Raw genomic sequence first — 21117 nt, forward strand, 5'->3', positions numbered from 1 at the left:
TCAAAAAGCTGGAGAAAATGGAAAAGGTTATAAACTTTAGCAGATTAAATACATGAACAGAACAAAGCAGGCAAAATGGAATTTTGAGAGATGACTTGCTAAAGGGGGAAAAAAATAACAGTCCTGTTTCAGACCTATGGGAAATGGAACCATAGGAGAGAGTTTGGAGAGTGCTACTAACTGCTCAGGCTCTGAAAGGAGGACTTGGGGAAGATCTAGCCATAGCAGAAAAACTAAATTTAAATTTTTCTGCATGCAAGCTTGCCACAGAGCAGCTCACAGAGGTTACTGTGCTGGAATGCTCTTTGTGGGGAGTCGGCAGAGACCCTGCCTTAAACAGCAATGCCTATTGCAGAGGCTGTAAAAAAGATAAAATATATGCTTTTATAGCAAGTTGCCACAACTGGATGTATCAGTCCAGGAGTTTTACATGAGTTTAAGGATGAAATAGTTGAGTTGTTAAGTGAGAGGTTTTGCTCCTCTGCTGAAGCTGCCATGGTGCCTAAGGACTGCAGTGCTTCACCTGTAAGACAATTTTTAAAACAGATCCCAGAGGAGTTCTGGGAATTCGCTGACCTGCTGTACCAGACAGACTGATAAAACTAGCAAGGAGTATAGTGGGATGAATTACGTGGATAAATATTGGGAAAGGGTCAATGTGGTTTTTGTAAAGGGAAGAAGTCCTGCTCTGCAGAGGTGTTGGAATTCTTTGAAGGAGTCAGCAACCATATAAATAAAGGCAGTTCAGTTGATGCAGCCTCCTTGGATTTCCAAAAGACAAGATCCCTTACCAAAGGGGGTCCTAAGACATATGTCTTAAGGGACTTAGGCGGCCATGTGGTCAGAGGAGAGGTCCTTTCATGGGTGAAATATTGGTTAAAAAAGAAAAAAACTCCAGCAATTATTTTCACAGTTGTTTGAGATCACTAGAGGAGCACATTAGAGTTCTGTGTTGGGACCTGTGCTGCTTAAATCTACGCTTAAATGATCTGGAAAAAGTGATGGAAAGTGCAATGGCAAACTTTATCTGCCTTTGGGTAAACATGAAGTGTGATGCACTTTGAGTAAAACCATCCTACAGTGGAATATAAAAGGACGGGCTTAGGGCTGATGATAACCCACAGGCATAAGGCCTTAACGTTGCAAGAGATGGATGAAAATATCAGCTCAGGGTTCATGGCTTTCAACAAAGCAAATCAATTCTTGTTTATCAGGAACAGAGAACCAAAGCGTCCTCATTGTGCTACCATGTAAATCCACAGCACGCCCATGTGTGTTTGACATACTGCCAGCCCTCTTGTCTCAGAAAGGACAGAGCACGATGGGGCAATTTTGGAGAACAGCAGAATGGTTAGAAAAAAGCTGCTGTACCAGGACTGGCCAGATTGTCCAGAGCACATCAGCCCAGAAAGGGGCAGGTGAAGGGGAATTGCAACAAGCTGTTAGGTCAGCACTGTTGTGGGTTATGGAAATGGGATCAGTTTTTCTCCATCTTCCAAACCAATGACTGGGGGATCTCATGCAAAACCAGCAGATACAAGGTGGGGAACTAAGTGGCTCTTCACCCTGCACATTGTTAAGTTTTGGCTTTTCTGGTCACAGGGTGAGGCAGATGCCAAAGGCATAGGTAGCAGGGGGTGACTGCCCAGTTCTCAGAAGAGAAAGTCAAAGTGAAGACCACACCTCCAGTTTGGGAAGTCTCTTTTGACCTACAGATTACTGGAGGTTGGGAAAATTAAGCAAAACTGTTACTTCCTCAAACACTTACATCTTGTATCACTATGCGCTTGCTCTATTTTATTTTTCCACAAGGACATGGTCTTAAAGTCAGACTAGGAGGCTAGCTGCGCCTTTGGTCTGACCAGCTACAGCTGGTCTCCATACCTCCTGATCCTCCTCCATCATTGCTCTTCTCATCCGTCCCCTGAGGGAACTGCTAGTTTTTGAAGCGATGGTTCCCAGCTTATTTGAGTTGATCAATAGTAGCTGCCTGCACAGGACTAGTGTCTCTGCTCTGTCTCCCCAACAGCAGGCTGCTGTTCGGCATGTGTGCGTCACAAGATTTGCACCTACAGCCAGCGAGAGCAGGCTGCCGAGAGTGAGGCTGCCTCTGCTGTTGAGTACCCATTTACAGCAGGTTGTCTGTAGTTGCTGTTTATTTTTTACCTACTGTACAGATAAGGGCAGAAGATAAAATCTCTTCAGAGAAACCTCTGATAAAGTTTCCAGTCCCTAAGTGAAAACTAAATGTTACCAAGCTTTTCAAAATACAACTGCAGATCATCATCTTTTCTCGCATTCATCGTCCTTATTTTGCAGACTGCACAGCTGTTAAAATCTGGCTGTCTCCTGGCCATGTCTTTTCCACCTGCCTTCACCTATCACTGCTTCCCTGCACTATGGACCAGATCAGTGTTCAGACTATAGCTGGAGTTCGATACAAGGTAACAATCCTTGAATCTCTATTCAAGCTACTCTGCTGCAATGTGTCAAAGCTGGCCTGAACACAGACCAGAAACGAAGCGTGCCAGTGTCTGAGAAGCAAAGATGACAAGTGTCTGATACTGTCCAACGCTACATTTCTACATAAGCAATGGGCAAATACCAGGAGAGAATATGCAGCATTGTGGGTGGGCAGCGGGTACGGAGGCAGTGTGACACAGGAAGGTCATCTTGCTGGGTGGCTGGCAGGGAAGGTGTATATAAAAGAAGGATGTGAAGAAAGCGTGTTTGGCAAGGGCAGAGGGTGCAGCCTGCTAAGCTGCTGTTTTCTCACTGAGTACTCAGTGAGAAATTGTACCCATTGTAACTGGGTTGTTCTGCTCCATGTTTGGAAGAGCAATAAACTGGTAGTGATATAATGAAATAATAACTTTTTTTTGGCCAATTCAAGGTAGCAGTTGTATCTTATAAGTGTAGAGACTGTTGTTGCCATCTTAAGCATGATACCTAAGCTCTGTATTAAGCACTTGCCTCATGCTGTCCTTTGGCTTTGATATGTGGGAGAGAGCTGTTTTGGAGAAAAGCAGGTGACAGGGAAGTCATGTGCACTGTAGTTGTGTGACGTCTGAAAATGTTTTTGTCCTTTGTAAAAGCCCTGAAGCTACAGGGCAAAGTTTCAGAGAAAATAAGGTTCACTGGAAAACTGGACACAGAATTACCTGTGGGGAAGTTAGGGGTAAAACTCAGTCTTATTTCTCCAGGTAATCTTGAAAAGGAGATCAGCACAATGTTACAATGCGTAGCTAAAAAAGTGAATGTAGAAACCCTTATCTTGAATGTAGTGTCTGCTACTTGCTTTGTAGAGCTTGGAAAAAGCCTTAAAAAAGTAAAAGGCTTTAACCAGAGGAAGCAGAGGAGGGAAGCTGCTTCCCAGGAGGAAGACTTCCACCTTGCCTGGGAACTAGCAAGAGAAAAAAGAAATAACCTTAAGCACTCCCAGTCTAAGGCTTTGTCACTGTACAGGGCAGAGTAAGAAGTTTGCAGATTTAGCATCCTAAATTTTTTAAAGTGCTACTCGCTGAGATTTGTTAAAGATGGGATTTCTCAAGTTGCTTCCATCTTTTGTGGACATATTTGAATCACTAATGTGATTGAAGGAGTAGTGAGGTGAGTACCCTTCAGATTGGGCTGGTGCCTGGTGGTGGCATGAAAAACCTCTTGACAAACTATCTCGTTTCCCCAGATTGCAGTTTACACAATCTGCAAAGTCAAAGTAAGTTGGAGAGCAAGGATTGTTTTTTAGTGCAAGGAAACTCTTTTCCTTCCCTACTAGAGAGCTAAGACCCAAGCTGAACTTCAGAAAACAAAAATGCAGGGTGTTACAATATGAAGCACGTTGAGGTGCTTGAACAAAAGCTCTGAAGAGAGGTGGGTGTTTCTGTTTCTAGTACCTTGTCCAGTATTCTACTTAGTGGAAGCACATGTGACCTTAGCAGTAAGTTTGAATGTAATTCCAGAAAAGGCACTGTATTGCTGACTTTTTTTAAAAACATCAGCTCTTTTGTTGACTTCTGTGCTTTTCTCACTGTTGGCTCAGTTTGGGTTTTGTGCTTCTGTTTGATAGTCAGCCTTTTGCTGCTGCTTATAAAACCCTCCCTAGTCCTCTGGAGGTGCAGTTTCATGAGACGTGAGTCAGTTTAACTGGCCTTGTGTTCAGGGTAGGGTTATTTCTTCTACCAACCCATGCACTCCCCTTGGGCTCTGAGCCAGAACCAGCATTTGCGAGACCTCTCTGTGAGCTTCTTAACTCGGTGATCTGGCAGAAATCTAACAAAGTAAGATTTAAAAAAAAATAAAAGGCAGCTGGATAGTTTCCTGTCAGGTCAGTGAGTTAAAGCTGCTTACGGAAGAGACCACAACTTCCAGAGCTGGCAGAGAGACCTACTTTTAATGGCAGTCAACCACTTGGTTAGCTCAGATGCATAGGGAAGTGCAGTTGGGGGTTGCAAGCTCCGGCTGCTTTGGCACTGGCTGGGCTCTTCCATGAGTTTGTTGCGCTTTGCCGTTTCAGCCATGTGTACTGCCAGTCACCACCCTTGGCCTCATCCAAAAGTTGCTGCTTTTGTTAAAGGACTTGTTAACACCTGCGAACTTGGAGAATGCTAAAATGAGGGCCACTGCTATGTCTGCACAACATGTCCAGCTGGAGTGCAAAACAGGACTTTGCCCAGCTTAGCAGAGCAGCGCTGAGAAGACAGGCAAGGGGCAGAGCCTGGTGGTTTTCCAGAGGCTCAGGAGATGGAGGCTGCACCCTGGGCTTCCTCGTGCACCCTTGCTGCAAAGGCAGGCAGTCCTGCTGCATGGACCCAGACTCACTTTGCACACATGGACTAGTCATTTCCTACCTGTGCAGGACGCCTTGGCCCACAGCCCACTCCTAAGGAAAAGTGAGCTGGGTGAGCATCAGGCTGGATAAACTCACCTGCTCTATTCTGTTGCCTGCGTCTCCTGCAGGCAGATCACTGCTGCTTTGTAGGTACTCCAGCTTCTCCAAGTGCACAATGCAACAGCTGCATGGAAGTAAAACGCAACCCCTTTCTGGAGACGAGAGTAGTCAGAGGCGTATCTTTATCCTTCAAAGCCAAGCTGGAGAAGGCTTCAGGCTACCTCAGGTGATTTGGCTGTGGCAGCTTCCTCCTGTTGCCACACTTCTGGGGGAAGGGGAGAGGCTTTGGAGCCCCCAAACAGAAGTACAGCTTGGGGTAAGAGGATCTTTCACTGCAAGAGCTAAATCAGTCTGGCTCACAGCCAGCCCTTGGGAGTGCCCAGAAAGGAGGCATGAGGTGAATTTCTGATGTGCTGCAAGCCAGGTACTCTCACCTGTCCTGTATTTGGTCTAATCACTTTCGGGTTATTGGAAATTACTGTTTAAAAAAAAAATTCACATACTTTGTGTAAACTCGTAAAAAATATTTTTGAGGTTGTAATGTCCTGTCTTCAGGTGAAACATGAGGCTATTCCCTAAGTAGGTATTGTTTTAATATTAAGAAAATAATTGGTGCTTTTTACACTGTCTGTAAGTCAGAGCAAGTCTCTCCTTTGATTTCTGTAGATGAGAGAAAGGACTTACAGGTGATATTGTGTACCAAGCCTTACTGCCATCTCTGCAGCTTTTCCAAAGTCTGTAGTTATCCCAGATCAGTGTTTGTCTAAATGTGTTTGCAGCTATTTTAGTTAAACTCAGACAACTTTGTGGGCATTTCTGTGTTCGTCATCGTGAGGCTGTGGCTTCTGTTTCTGCACTGGACAGGTATTGGAGAGGTACCCAGAGGACTCATGGTCCTCTTGCTCTCTTATGCAAGGTGCAGTGCAAAAAGCCCTCAATATTTTGCTTGGGAAAAGGCACATAGTTTTGCTGGCAAATAATCATGAAACAGGTCATGAAACTGCTTCACTGATACCCAGCTGGAAACCAGCATAACCTCCTGTATCTGTGCCAGCTGCTGGAGGAGCCTAAGGGTGTTTTACTGTCACATTACCAAACCTGGTAGCAGGGAAAAAAAGTGCTTGGTTAAGGCACAGCGCTCAGCCTTCCCTGGGGTGACAGATCAGCGAGCGTCAATGCAGCAGTGCGCTCAAGACCTGATGGGCTCTTGGCCAAATGGCCAAGGTGGGACTGCAGTAGACAGGCAGCCTGGGAGAACAGGTATGTGTGGATCTGCATCTTTCATTTTTATTGCTGTTGAAAGGAAAAGCTGCCACCCACTCCCCTGTGGATAGGTACAACCTCCCAGGTAGCCGGTGATTGGATCTGCAGCGCTTGGGTCTCTTTGCTGTCCCAGCCATCTGCCTGCTCTGCATTGTCATGCTGTTTCGAGAACTCTCTGGTACATGGTTCGCAGGGGCTGGGGCTGCTGCCAGCCTCTCAGATATTGCTGTGTCCCCTTGCATCAGCTTGCCCGCAGACAGGATGTTCCCAGGGGTGTGGGTTGGAGGCACACTGAAAAGAGACTTGTGGGCTGGTGGGTTGGAGGGAGAGGGATGCCAGCTGGGGAGCGCAGGCTTGGCTATGGGAGTGGAGCTGCATTTGTGATGCCATGAACCCCTAGAGACAGATGGACACATGACACCCAGCTTCTGCTATGGTGCAGCAACGTCACTAAAGGCCATTGAAATGAGATCTTGGTCACAGGAAGACACAGCCCCAAACGCTTCACACATCTGTACAAAAGCAACCTGCTTTTGGCAGTGGTTGGAGAGAGAGATTTGAAAGGGTTGCAGATTGCAAGAGCTGTGCATAGGAGAGCAATGTTAAAGTGTGGATGACGCCCTTGCTGCTGGCCCTTAGTTAGGGTTCCCTGTAGCACAGGCAGCACACGTAACACTGAGGCTCCTTCTTCTCTCTCTGCAGGAACATGACATTGAGACAGCTTTTGGAGTGGTCCATGTCACCATGCGGGGCACACCCAAGGGGAACAGACCTGTCATCCTCACATACCATGACATTGGCCTCAACCGTAAGCCCTTGCATTCCCAGGACCCTGAAAAAGTGGTTGTTCATGGTATTTGCTTTTGAGTGTGGGGACCAGTGAGACTGTCCTCAAGCTGAGATGAGACAGGTCATTCCAGAGTAAAAAGATAAAGGTCTGCAGGAGAGAGAGCATGTGGCACGCCCCTGTCCGTTCCAGCAGCCCTTGAAAGATAGGGCCAAGGTGGAAACGTGGAAATAGGTCCACCCACCACACGATAGTGCTCTAGCTGACTTCTTGCACTGTGTGACACAGCTGCCAAAAGGCATCTGTTCCCTGGATGCTGGGCAGGTGAACCAGTCCCTTCTACAAGGCTGCAGTAGTGTGTTTCTAGCAGGCTCAGTTGTTCTTTCCACATGTCTTCCCACCCAACATACAGTGTTATGTTCACACAGGTGCTCCTCAGTATGTACTGTGAGTATCTTAAGTGCTGCAGGGCCCTATTTTCCTGGGCACGCATGCTGGGGTGTTATTTGTCTGCCTGCCTTCCAGTCGTGCCAATTACTTTGCTAGGACTTGCTGCTGCGTTGCAGTCAGGGGGACACAGCAGCAGCATGGATCACCCAGCATCCATTGCCCAGCAGACTCAGCAGGGGAGTTGGGCTCATGCAGGTGTGTGCCCTGGTGTTTGGAGGGTGGGTCGCAACAAAACTTCAGGAAATGTCTCATTTCTTTTTTGTTGTTGTTGTAGACAAATCCTGTTTTAATGCATTCTTTAACTTTGAAGACATGCAAGAGATCACTCAGCATTTTGCTGTGTGCCATGTGGATGCACCAGGCCAGCAGGAAGGAGCCCCCCCATTCCCATCTGGGTAAGAGCTCTGCAGAAACCCTTGTTGTTCCAGATGTGGTCTGGACTGCAGTCTGGACTGAGGTAGCATCCAGTTTAAGCCAGCTGGGAGTGCTAGGCTGAGTGTAGTAGCAGGCAGCTTTCAGGAGCAGAGGAAATGGGAAGATGAGGATGCTTCCCAAGGGGCATTCAGGGAACTCTCTATTACTGAGGCATGGGTAAAGCCCTCACTAGTGGTGAGTGCTGGTACCAGCTTTCTGACTTGAGCATGAGCCCAGCATACTGCAATCTAGCTGGTATTCCTTGCTCCATCTGTCCATCCTCCCACAGAAGCCCGACTGCCCAAAAAAACACAGCTCTGTGTTAAGTCTTGCTCTGAGGTATGGGATCCATGCAGTTGGCTGGAATGTACAGTGTTGTTGCGAAATAATCACCTGTGCACATGCCTGTCAGATGTTCCTTGTCTCTCCTACGTTGGGTAGAACTGGAAGGTAACCTCTGTCAAGCTGTATTTGGAGGTGCTTTGATTTCAGTCTCTCTCGATTTTCAGGTACCAGTATCCCAGTATGGATGAACTGGCTGAAATGCTGCCTGCTGTTCTGACGCATCTGAAGTAAGTCTCTGAAAGGAAATGGGGTGAGCCAGCTAGATACAGCCATTCCAGCACCTATCTCTATCCTTGCAACATCTGATATGCTTACTGAGTTGTCCTAAGAGGCCTGAGCATGTCCTAACCTGTCTAACCCTGTCTGGTTCTTATGCTGGGAACACTGTCTGCCACATGAGACAATTTATGGCTGCTACATCATTGCTGGATTGTTTTGAAAATGAACCATAAGTGAACAGCTGGATGTAGTGAGGGGAAAGAATTTGCCTCTAGGGGTGCTTCAGCATAAGTGAGCTTAAGTTAGCCTTGCTGATTGTGAAATGCCTATATTTCAGCCTGAAAAGCTTCATTGGGATTGGACTGGGAGCTGGAGCTTATGTCCTCAGCAGGTGTGCAGTAAGTATCTCTTCATTTCCTTGTGACTTACATGAGCTGTGGTCCTCCACTGTTCAAACAGACCATTTGTGGGGCACGGGCAAAGTAGTAGTCAGTAATTACAGTAAGCCTGCAGGGAGCCATGTGAAAGCTACTTCACGTCCAGGTGGTTAAACTGGAGCAGCCATGATTACTCTCAAGCTATGCCAGACATGGAAAGATTGTAGTGTGATGTCTTTGAGTCAGCAGAGCCCATCCTGACTGCTAGGAGTATCCAGCCTCATGTCTTCACAAAGACTGGCTGCATTACTGTATGCTGTTTCCAGTGTTTATGACACCAAACAATTGATATGGTGATGTGCTGTGAACTAGCACTGATGAGGAATGTGCTTTTTCACTGTAAGGAAGTAGATTTTGCACTCCACCCTTTGACAAGAGTGCTAGCTTAATCTTGGTACATACTTCTACATTTCTCTCTAGCGGAGCGTTTATAAGTATGTGAAGTCAGTGGACTTAGTTTAGCTGCTAAGGAATTTGCCTGAATCTTTCAGAGATAGTGTTAAAAAAAAAAATACAGAAATCTGGCAATCTCAGTAAAGTTTGCTTCAAGTAGTTGAGTGCGGAGAGTTGCTGATTATCTAGGACATTACTGCTGCTTAAAGCCACTTTACCATGCAGCTGCCCCTCCTACAGAAAGTTCTCTGCTTCCCATTTCCTCCAGTCAGGGTTGAGCCTGGGGCAGCGTGAGGCACTGGTGTTTGCTCTGTTACTTGCCTTTTGTATCTTGTGTAGTTTTCAGTCTTGCTAAAGAGAAGATCATGCAAATAAGCCTTTGTCCTCAGCTCACTGAAGTGCCAGAAAGCCCTTGCCATGCTGCCTGGATTGCAGACAGTTTCCTGCTGAGGACAGAGTTGTTTCCTTCTGCTTAACCAGTGCTAATCTATACAATGCAGCAGAAGAGCGGCTGTAAAATTTCAGCCTTGGAGTGAGCCTAGAGCTCAAAGTTCTCTGGTTGTGTTAGATTGCTGGGTTTGTGTTTGCAAGCTGTTCTCAAAGTATTTTGTACTCGTGCTCCCCACACACATACCCCAAGGTAAACTGCAGGGTGCTGGGGATGCCAGGCTGGAGCAGGGGAAGGGGTGTCTGCAGGCGGGGGGGGCAGCGGGGGTGCCCTCTGGTGAGCCAGGTGCCCCTGCAGCTGGGGCTTCCCAGGCTTCCGCTCAGGCTGCAGGTCGTGCAGGGCCTCAGCACCAACTCCCATGCCATTTGCCAAATCTTGCCATTTTGCCACATCTCCACTGGGAGACTGCCTCTTCCTTCAGGAGTGGAGGGAGATGCTCTCTGGGCACAGGAGTTTGTCCAGGTCCTTCCTGGAGGTGCCAGACTGGAGCAGAGAGAGTCACTGCTTGCAGCCCTGTAATACATGGGAGCCTGAGCAGGACCTGCGGCTGCACCAGAGGCATGGGTCACCAGAAGACGCTGCTGAGGCCTGCTCAGGCTGCAGGTGCTGTGTGAGCAGTCAATCCCTCAGTGCCAACAACTCAATAGAGTAAGGTCTGGCTGGGAGCCAGCTTTGGGCCAGACTCTGAAAAGGCCACTGGCTGCCCGGCACAGGAGCTCCCCACTTAGTCTTCATTTTATTCTGTCTTCCTTTTGCAAGAAGCTTTCCAGCTGCTGCACCTGCTGTTGACCAATGAGTGGGCTGAATCATCCTTCTGAGTGTGCCTGTGCTCTCTCCCCACAGCTCAGCCACCCTGACCTGGTGGAGGGACTCGTTCTTATTAACGTTGATCCATGTGCAAAAGGCTGGATTGACTGGGCAGCATCCAAGGTGAGATTCTCCTTCTCCTGCACATCTCCTCTCCTCAGTGCTTAATGAACAGTGTGTAGAGTAAGAAGAAAAAGGACAGAGTACAGGAATTTGCTGGTTTATGGCAAAAACTGTACAATGTCATTTCTGTCCCTGCTGCATTCTCAGTCAGGGTGTAGTATGGCCTCCACTGTAGGAGCAGGGGTGGGTGTGATCATATATGAATGAGAAATCCTGGTAAACTGCTTGGAGATAAGTGGCTGTTGAGCACTCAGCTTTCTTCTGATTTAGTACTCATGCTTGCAGGCTTCATTTGGCTGAAGTTGAATGGATCTTTTAATTATTCTGTTATTCTGGCCACTTGCAGTTATTCAGGGTTCCAGGTTTCTGGAGACCTGTGTTGTGCATGCACACACTTCTTCAGAGCCTTGCACACCCACCCCAAGCTTCAGGCATTTGTTTCTTATATCGCTTGAATAGTTTCTTTGTTATTTTCTTTACTCTGAGGAGCTGCTTTGAAATTTGTAATGAAACTGCATTTCCAGTTACTCTCCCTCCTCCTCATTTATGGTCACTCTTCAGTTTTCAGGCTGGACAACTAACATAGTGGATATTGTCTTGGCGCATCATTTTGGCCATGTAAGTACCCAGCAGGTGTTAATGTTGCCCTTGCAACTGTACATGGAGCTATAACTTCTGTATGTACCTCCTCTGAAATAGCTCTGGTCCATCAAATAAGGGTTGCCACGGATAGTACTATCTTCTCTGTGTGTCAAGCTCACATCAGGGCTTTGCACACTGTGGGGGGCACACACATCTTCACGCTTGCCCTGTCTCCAGACATTTTGAGGAAGTAGTGTCCCACACACTAGTGCTAGAACTCCTGTCTTTGTGGTGCCCAGGCAACTGTCTGCAGAAACAAGTGGCAGCTGGTTCTCTGTAGCCAGCATGGAAGTATTTGGGCTGTGGGTAGAGCCCAGATCAGCTGAGAGTTGGCAGTGGGATATTGTATGTGTCCAGATGTTGAACTGCTGCATTCTGCTCTTTGTCTTCCCCTTCAGTTTCAGCAGAGGCAAACCAGCCCCTTCTGAAAACTTTGCATACAGCAATGCCTTCTGTTTGGAATTTGCTGGCTCCCAACCAGCAAGCTTACTGGGCAACTGAAAGGGTGTGTGCCTCGTGCACACTATATATGTCATGCAGCAGATCAGTCCCTGACCTGAAGCCCTCCTGCAAAAATACACATCAGCACTGGAAAGAGTCTCATAGCTTCCTCCTGCTTAGAGCACATGCTGTTCTCTTCCTGCTTTCAGGCCCCTTCATTATCTGTAGTGCTTCCCTGCATTCCCTTTTCTCTTGTCTCTCTCTCTAGCTCTCATTGGAATGCAGTTTCTTAGTAGAACTGGGTGTTGGAATTCAATTTTCCTCTGGCCCCAGTCTTGGGGCTTACCTATAAAGCTTTGCTTCTTTAACATTAAGCGTAAGACCTTCCTAAAAAAGAGAGTATCTGTATAAGCATTACTAAGGCTCGGGAACTAACTTACCCCATCTCAAGATACTTTGTACTCCTGCAGCAGCATGTGTGCTGCCATTTGTAAAAGTGTAGTCACATTACCAAAGTATGGCACATAACAGTCATGTCACAGAAACACTTAATGTAGCCTAGGTACTAATGCAGTCTGGAGTCGCTGCCCTCTGTGTTACTGTTCACAGGGGAATGGTGTGTATGGAGGCAGTTTAATGCTTCAGTATTTTTATGAGTATTGTTTCTTTACTTGTGAAAAAGATGAAGTTCCCTGTCTTTCAATTCTTCTGCTTTTGTACAGGAGGAACTGCAGGCAAATCTAGATTTGATCCAAACATACAGGCTTCATATCGCACAGGACATTAACCAAGATAACCTTCAGCTGTTCCTCACCTCATACAACAGGTACAGCATACCTTTTTGCCTGCTAGATTGCTCCTGTAGCTTCCCTGCTCAGTAGACTTGCTGCCATATGTATTATTCTGTTGGATATAATGTCATATGAAGCTTTGTCCTAAGCCTAGTCTTCAGCCATTATCCTGAGCCAAGCTCAGCCCTCATGCCTGGATGACCCTTTCACACCTCAGTAGATCATCTCTCTAGGCACACAGCAAGCTTGCCATGAGAGCATGGATCCTGTTTTCTGGCGGTGACTGCTGGGGCTCCTGCACATGGCATGACACAGGGAGTGATAACCTGTTGCCTGGGTGCTGGAGCTAACACTCCTGATTGGATTTTGTATGCTCCCATGATAACCAGTTTCCTCTGGTGAATTTGATGGAGAATTGTTCTGTTTTGTCTTTCAGTCGTAGAGACCTGGAAATTGAGAGACCAGTTCTTGGTGTCAATGAAAATACTGCAAAAACACTCAAGTAAGTTGCTCTGAATCAGCCTGTTCAGTTACTTATTGTGCAGTCCCTTCAGCAGAAAAGCTGTTGCTGCTTCTAAGCAAGAACCCCACAAGCCCAAGCACTGGGAAGACTGTTCAAGACAGTCCCAGGCTGTAGTGCAGTGCTGTCAACTAGAATGGGGCAGATTGGTGTCTGGAAGCCCTGTCATTAAGAACACAGTGAAGAACACACTTCTCCAGAAGGCAGGGTCAGAGGAATAAATGTATCCACCCAGCAGTCACTGTACTTGCCAAACTGTTAGTTTGGTTGTTTTGCATGAAAAATGAGGGAGGCAAGTTTTTGTTTGTTGCCACTGTCTGGCTTCCCCCACCTTGCTGAAAAAAGTTACCTGCACAATTCTCCCAGAGATGGCAGTGGGTTCTGAATGCAGAGAATGCAGTGGTGTTTTCCCAGTGGCAGTGACTCTCATCTGGGAGGGGACAGTCTATGCAGGGTACAGCTGAGAAGGGACAGACACTGGAGAACTAGTAATAATCAGCTCAGGGCAAGTATAAGTAAATTTTCAGATTCCAAGCAAGAAAGCAAAAGGGGCAAATTATCTCCAACATACAGAGCACAGAACACATGAAGAATGTGAATTGCAGTGCTGAGGCAGGATGCCTAGGCTGGGTTAGAGACTGCTGCCCAGGCTCTGCTCTTCGCTCCTTGGAAATTGTATGGACTTCTGCTCCTGCCAGTCCCAGAAATGTTTTAGGCTTCCACAGCCAAACTCTCTAGATCTTCGCTAACCTAAAAGCAGTGGATTTCCCTGCTTGGTCTCCAGGCAAAGCCAGTCGTGCTGCTCTCTGTCATGCAGGCAGCTTTAAGCCACAGACCACTGTCTGTCCATTCAAGTGACTCTCAGGGATCTGCAGACCCTTAAAATATTTCTTATGGAAGTGTGGATCTCTGTGCCAGTAGACTTGCATATAGATCCTCTGTCTCCATAGAGGTGGTACTGCACTGACTCTGAGGTCTGTGGCTCACAGCCTCTCTAGTCTAATTTTTGTCATCTAGTCAACACACAGAAGTGGGGCCTTTAGCCACCCCTTTCTTACTTTGATCTGTAAATGAATAGTGTAAATTCACAGACAGTTGGTCAGTGACGTCCTGTGTATGTTTTACACATTGAATGTTAATTGTTCTTCTAAAATTACAATAACATATAAAAAAGGATATGAAGGCACAAATTTGCCAACTGAGGCTTTGATATTGTGACATTTTTCGATATATTCCCCGACATTTTTTCTGTTTCTTTCTAAAACCCAAACCAAAATACAGTGCAGAGCAGTAGCCAGCCTCAGAGCATTAAACTCCTCTGTTGGATGTGGTTATTCTTAAATTCCTAACAGATATTCATTTCAGAGAGCAAGGTCTTTTATGCAGCTGGGGATGGTGTTTCTCCCAGCCCTAGGCACATCTTTTAACATGTGTGCAATAGTAGTGGCAGTTGGTGTGCATGTAGGGGACAGTATGGGTGTGTGTGCAAGTCCTGGAGGATGTTTTTGTGCAACAAAATGCCATGGTGTGGTGGCAGGTAGGGATTTTGCTAAGTGTTGTTAACATTTCATAAGGCTGTTGGTTTACAGAGCTCAACCTTCTCAGAAATCCCTTAGATGCACTGTGAGTAACAGCTCTGTTTTGGGTTTTGACCAGGTGCCCTGCCTTGCTAGTGGTTGGTGACAACTCACCTGCAGTGGAAGCAGTGGTACGTATATGTGAACTCTTTCATCTCATGACATTAGCCCCACAAATCACTTAGCAAACCTACCTCACCCAGCAGTGCTTTCAGCTTGCCCAGAACTAGTCACAGAAAGTGGCTCTTTGTCCCAAGCTCTTTTCTAGTCCCCCAGCTATTGAGAACCGTCAGCCACTAGGGGGAGAGCTGAAGCTCAGGAGACTTAATGGCCCCACAGGGCAGCTCTAAGGTGAGGATGGCAGGGCCTGAATAAGAGTCGTTGTGCCTAAGCATCTTGCTCGACAAATGATGCAGAGTACCCTTTTCAGGAACTTGCATCTTTCCCCAAGCTCTGCCGAGCTGCTGCCGGGAGTTCAGTTCAAGTAATGAATTACTCTTCTCTTGCTGTTGTGCTGAGGCTACCTGGGGTTTAAAAATTAGCAGTGTGACTGCAGTTCCTGTGGTGGAACTGTGGTGTTCACATAGAGCTCTGCGGAAGCACTGCATCACAGGGAAGGCAACACTTACAAGCATCTCCTTCCTGTTGTTCTCTGCAGACATCTATAACCCCCTTCCCTCCCAGCACAGTTCTAAATGGGGCATGGCACAGTGCAGTGTGGTTGTGGTGGATGTTGCTCCTCCCCTTCAGCCAGTGATTGTGGGGAGACCAGGGGTTTGTGAACAAAAGCAGTTGTCTTAAGAAACCATGGAAGAGTGTAAGAGTCTCCTAAAGCAGTAGCTTGGACCTAGGAGCTGTGCATAGAGAATTGCTGCAGGGCTTTTTCTGGTCATGGCCTGTTGCCTTTTCATCAGTCTGGTCTGGAAGTCTGAGACATTCTACAAGTTTTGACTTTTGCTAGGATACTATCCCTGAGGATTCTCATTGCTTCCTAGCCACAGCTGGGGGACAGGATGGGGTTTTCTGGATCATGGCTTGCTGATCTGGCTGGCCAGGTCCCAGCTCATGACAATCTCCCCTGCTGGGGTTGCTTTTCCTATAGGGTCCCCACCTATTCCCTTTTTGCAGCAGCCTTACAGAGAAGAGGTGGCCGTGGCCTCCTTGTCTGGCTAGGGGATTGAGTGATCTCCCTCCGGGCTGCACTGCGCAGAAGTCTTCTTCCCTCCTAGTCTTGCTGTTGGAGCCCAGAAGGTGCTCCAGGGTTTCACAGCACATCCCCCAAACCAGAGGATGATTTCCCTTGAAGTCACGGTCACATCTCAGAACAGTGACATTCTGTCACCACAAGGTCCCCTTTGATGGGAACACCTGCTTTTCCTCCCTGCATCTTTCGGTCATTGTTCTCCTCCTACGTGCCCTCTGCTTTCTTGCTCAGTCCTTCTTGGCCCCAAAGAAGCTCTCATTGCTGAAGACAGCCACTGCCTCTCATGCAGCTGCCTTGCATTTTACATCTGACTCTTCAAGTTTTCTGTGTTATATCATGTCGCTCTTTCCTCCTTTTTTTTTAGGTTGAATGCAATTCACGTCTTGACCCAACCAAAACTACCCTTCTGAAGGTGAGTGCTACTCCAGGATCATTCCAGCCTGCACAAAGACGTTATTTTTGCTGAGGCTAGCTCCACTTAGGTTTTTGCCTTCAATACGTTTAGCTTTAAGAAGTTTGTGGACAGTCATTCAGGGCTGTGTACTCTCCTGCGTGGAGCCAGACTTGGGAGAGAAGAGTTTGTCAGGGTGTCCCTGAATACCTGCTCTATGGCCACTTCCTTGTTATCTTCAATCAGCAGGGAAGACCTGCTGAGAGTTAGCAGAGGTGCCCTGCCTCCACCCTGCTCTCTGCCAGCAACAACATCACTTTTTCTAGCTTTACACCAGTCCTTCCCATCCTCACCTATGGCTCCGCAGCGTGCCAGACAGCTGCTGTATAAAAGTGCAAAGTGACAGGTTTGGGAAGAGTGGCAGGGGAGCCAGGACAGTGAAGGGTTACTCCTGGGCTTCTACAGTATGGCCGGAGATCACTCGGTAATGCGGCCTCCAAGGTGCTGGGTTCTTTCAGCAACAGGTTCTCAGAAGACATATCACCAGGCCTTGCTTTGGCTTTAGAGACAAGGTGGTAGAAGTGTGCCTCGTGTAGCAGTGCAGCCTGGTGCCATCAGCCCCGGTGGGGTGGGCAGTGCTGGCATGGTGCTGGGATTGTCCTCCTGGGGTGGTTCAACCTCCCTTTTGTTTCCTGTTGCAGATGGCTGACTGCGGGGGTCTGCCCCAGGTGGTTCAGGTGAGAAATGCCTCTTGGCTCTCCCACGGCATTTGGGTTGTACAGACGCCCTTGCTCTGCTCACGCTAAAGCCACACTTTCTGTTTCCACAGCCTGGCAAGCTGACTGAAGCCTTCAAATACTTTGTACAGGGAATGGGCTACAGTAAGTGGCAAATACAATTTTCTGGTTTGGAGCAGTTTTGTTGTAAAGGGAACTCAGCCTCTCTGGTCCATCTGAGCCCATTGGCATCTGTGTCCCCACCCGTGAGTTAGTGGTTGGTGGGAAATCCATTCACGCTGGAAAATCAACTAGAGTTCTAACAAGCCTTAGGAAACCAATGCTGTTCCCGGACATGTGTTTAATCCGCACTGCAGCTGCAGCGGTGATCCCTTTACGGTTGCTCTGGTGTTGTTAAAACCTTTTAAGTCCGTCTTTGTGCCAGTCCAGAAAAGTGCTCCCAAGAATGGGGAATCTTCTGAAATCTTCTGTGCATACCTTCTCCAGAGGGGAAGGATTTAGCAGTGCAGCCTCACGGGTATGATGGGTACATGAGAGCTCCTTCCTTTCTCCTTGGACATACCTATTTCTTTCAGACTCTCACCAGGGGTAAGCAATATCTCAGAATGAAACCCTCTAATGGCAGAACAGAGAGCTGGGTGACTTCTGAGACACCCAGGGAGCCCAGAGGGAGCTGTGCTTTGATGCCATGCATGCCATGCCCTATGGCTTCCTTCTTGTGCTTGGAGGCAGAAGACATTGTCTCCTGAGTGTGTCAGGCTGACAGCTGTTCAGCTCCCCTGCCCTCGGCACTCCAGAGACTGGGGGACTTCAGGAGAATGGCTTCTCAGTGCACTAAAGCAACTCTGTCTCCATTGCAGGCACCTTGGCACAGCTTTGTCTTGCCTGCCAGGGGCCAGGGCTATGAGTTCCCTTCTGTGGATGATGAACCCTCAAAAGCTGGAATCATGGGAGGGGTTGGTTCAAGTGGCTGGCTAACCACTAAGCGTGGCCACTGTGGCAGCTGTGACACTCCCAATGGTCTCCACATGGCCAGAACTTCTTTGCCCATTCATGGGCATCAGGACTCAGAAGAAGCTGTCCTTTTCCTTAGAGCTATGTGTCGTTGACATGAACGTAGCAGGACAATCATGTTCTCCAAGGCTGGCCAGAAGGGCCTGGTCCTGCAGAGGGGGGTGCCATGTGAGAAGGCTCCCTCAGCCTCACGGCCTGAGAGCATTTCAGTGTTCACTTCTCTTGTGTTCCTGGCATTAGTAAAGTCAGTAAGTGCTGTCATCAGAGCAAGGACTTCAGCAGCACTTTGGGGGGTCAGTTCTCTTGCAAATAGGGTGCGCAGTGCTGAGAAGGACAGGGGGTAATTTTCTACTTCCAGAATTAGTAGCTACTCCCAGAATGGTTTTCCTAACTTCGGTGGGCAAGACTGTGTTGGCACTGCTGAGCTTGGCCAGCAAGTCCTCCTCTCAGGGAGAACAAGAGAGAATCAAATAGGCAGCTTGCCATTTCTAGAAATGCACAAACCAGTTCCTCAACAGCTATTCTTGTGCCTTCTGCACATTGGCTAAAACAGTTGGACCTGCCTGTGCTGACACTGCAGGTGGAAGGTAATGCCTTGCAGTAGGCTTGTAGCAGAAATCTGATGCTGTCAACTCAATGAAGGACATGAATTTCTGTTCCGTATCTGGAGTTACAGGGTAACTAGTTTCCCTGCCACAGGAAGATGACATCTCTGTTGAGCAGTTGTGGTGTGTACAGTGGGGAGGTAGGGTCACCAGGTGCATTGCAATTTCCAGCTAAAGGCATTGAAGAGATCTGGCCCTGATGGATTTTTGAGTCAGCTTGGCATCTCCCCGAGATGCTCATTAGCAGCTGTGTTCACAAATACTGGGAGCTTTCAGCACAATGTGTGAGCTGGGAGTGGAAGGGAAAGTAGCTGGGGATCCCAGGAGCAGTGCAGCTGCTAGTCACACACTGCAACTAATTGGCTCTTTCCTGTATTCATCCCTTTCCTTGTCTCATGTTGTTTCCAGTCCCTTATGTGCAGCTCAGCCATCTAAGCACTGAGTCAGGTACCTTCAACTGTGCATCTGCCTCAGCCCAAGTCTGTGTACTGAGTTGAATGATTCTTCGGGTGCATTGCTCTGTCTCGGCATGTCCTGCTGGCCTGCTGTGGGCTAGGCTGATTCATTGTACAATGTGTATGCTATGGTTTTTTCACCTTTCATTTGTATTTTCTTGATTGATTGTTGCATGACTTCAGCTCTGTGGTTTTCTAGAGTGATGAGACTGACTTTCAAAAGGTCATCTACAACAGCTGCCTTGGTTTGCACAGACACTCACCATGACTGCACTTGCAAATGATCAGTTACACTTCTGGCATTTGCTCACCTTGGACCTTTTGAAATTGGGCCTTAAACACCTTGCTTTAGACATGCAAATTTTGGCAGTGAAGAGTGAGTTTTCTTCCTGAGGGTAGAGCTCTTTTTGTGCTTACCCAGTGACACATATCTGAGTGACTGTGATACTTGCTCTAGGAACTTTCTCCTTTTCTAAGTCCCACACTTGCTCTTTCTTGCAGTGCCAGCAGCTAGTATGACCAGGCTGATGCGCTCCCGTACTCACTCCTCCTCTAGCGTGGGCTCTGGCGAGAGTGTCCGCAGCCGGTCTCATACTAGCAACCATGGTGAAGGAAGTGCTGGAACCCCAGAAGGAATTGACCTCCAGGATGCACCTCAAACCATGGAAGTATCCTGTTAGGCAGGAGCCCCTCTTCTGGATTCAGACAACTCCACTCGCCCCCACTGAACCCACTCAGAATCTAGCATTTCATCCAACATGGCATTAACTGTTCTCTAACTTGTGCATGCCCATCTGAGCTGCCACCTCCTTGGTAGTCTGTACTTGGCATTACTTTGGTCCTTTCTGTATGCCCTTGGCATCAGAACCTCTTTAAAACTCGTTAACATTCCGCGGTCTTAGTAAGTCACGTTACTGTACATGCTGATACCATCTCCTGTCTGTGCTGTGTATCAATCCAGATGACAGCCATTGTCTCCCCTGTTCATTTAAATATAATTTCCGTGGCTTTGTGAGGTTTAGAATTGCTTTCTAGTTGTGCTTCTGCTAAAGGACCCTTGTGGTGCAGTTGGTATAGCATCTGTGGGATGTGGGAAAGCAAGACCATGATGATATGAAACTCCAGGCACTGGAGCAGGTGATGCTCTTTGGCAGAGCTGTGCCTGGAGTGCAGAACCCACCAGAAGGTCTTTGTGTTCCCAGGACTCTTGGCGTGCCAGGCAGCCATGGGGAAAACAAATGGTCAGAAATACTGTCTTGGTCTCATCTCTGTATGTGTGTTAAGAAGGAGCAGAGTGATTTCTTACCTGAGCCTCCTGAAAGGGAAAAGCAATTAACAAGTCAACTTAGACTAACCAAGGTGCACTATTAACCGAGTACAAGGGATTAAACTACAGCAGCCCTGGCTTCTAGACCACCTCTGCTGACCCTCCCCCTCTCCTGCGGGAGGGCCAGATGCATTAACACCTAGTCACTATTCTACCCTGGCACAGGTGAATCTTTAACATCAAGTAGGTTGTGAAGTGGGCAGCAGTGCCCCTTGCCAGGTGGAGATCCAGAAATCTCCTGCACTGCCAGCTCTGCTTCCCACTGCTGCCAGCCCCAGGCAGAGTGTCTGCACAGGGTGTTAACTGAGGCTCAGGAAATACCACTGAATGTAATGATGGCCAGCAGACCCATGTTTGTGTGAGTCAGGTCAGAAGTGTGAGCAGTGAATGCCTCTGTGCAGGTACTATTTACTGTCTTTGTGGAATTCACAATTCTGCTGCCTTTTTACATCTGGCCAGGTCACAGAGGGCAGGAGGCAAAAGCCTGCTGCATGCCAGGGTCTAGCTGTTAATGGGAGAAAAGGGATGAGTGATCAAGCTACTACAGGTCTTAGTAGATGAGCAAAACATCCTTTCTTAACTGTTGAGCAGTCCTGACTCACTGGGAGCCAGCTCCTCTGAGGGTCACGCTCACATTCTGCTCCATTTCAGGTAGGGAATGGGACTGGGAGGCTCTGCCTGAGGGGGACTTTGTACCAGTTACTAAATAAAGCTATAACTGAGTTTCATTGTTACCCTGTGTGCGCATGTTATTTCTCTTGGCATGACCCAAAAACCCAGCCGGTTTTGTCAGTTTTGGCGTCTCTTACTGTGAGAGGCAAACTCTTTCCCGTGGAAGG

The 21117-nt window shown here is 47.7% G+C and overlaps 1 protein-coding gene across 5 annotated transcripts in view; it reads left to right on the forward strand.

The window, feature by feature from the left end:
* NDRG3 (NDRG family member 3) overlaps positions 1-21012 on the forward strand; it is a 64692-nt gene extending 43680 nt beyond the window's left edge. For 2 of the 5 annotated variants that reach the window (XM_030009765.1, XM_030009766.1), the window contains 14 exons: positions 6854-6959; positions 7663-7783; positions 8312-8374; positions 8704-8764; positions 10488-10574; positions 11136-11192; positions 12380-12483; positions 12885-12950; positions 14625-14676; positions 16114-16161; positions 16842-16877; positions 16970-17021; positions 18905-18943; positions 19453-21012. In XM_030009765.1, the coding sequence (XP_029865625.1) occupies positions 6854-6959; positions 7663-7783; positions 8312-8374; positions 8704-8764; positions 10488-10574; positions 11136-11192; positions 12380-12483; positions 12885-12950; positions 14625-14676; positions 16114-16161; positions 16842-16877; positions 16970-17021; positions 18905-18943; positions 19453-19631 (1071 nt within the window). In that variant the 3' untranslated portion in view covers positions 19632-21012. Of the gene's footprint in view, positions 1-2319; positions 2445-6853; positions 6960-7662; positions 7784-8311; positions 8375-8703; positions 8765-10487; positions 10575-11135; positions 11193-12379; positions 12484-12884; positions 12951-14624; positions 14677-16113; positions 16162-16841; positions 16878-16969; positions 17022-18904; positions 18944-19452 lie in introns of all 5 variants that reach the window. The other 3 variants (XM_030009768.1, XM_030009770.1, XM_030009769.2) reach the window with 2 other exon arrangements.
* Positions 21013-21117: the final 105 nt, after the last annotated feature.

The sequence above is a fragment of the Aquila chrysaetos genome, chromosome 3 (genome assembly GCF_900496995.4).
Source record: "Aquila chrysaetos chrysaetos chromosome 3, bAquChr1.4, whole genome shotgun sequence".
NCBI lineage: Eukaryota > Metazoa > Chordata > Aves > Accipitriformes > Accipitridae > Aquila > Aquila chrysaetos.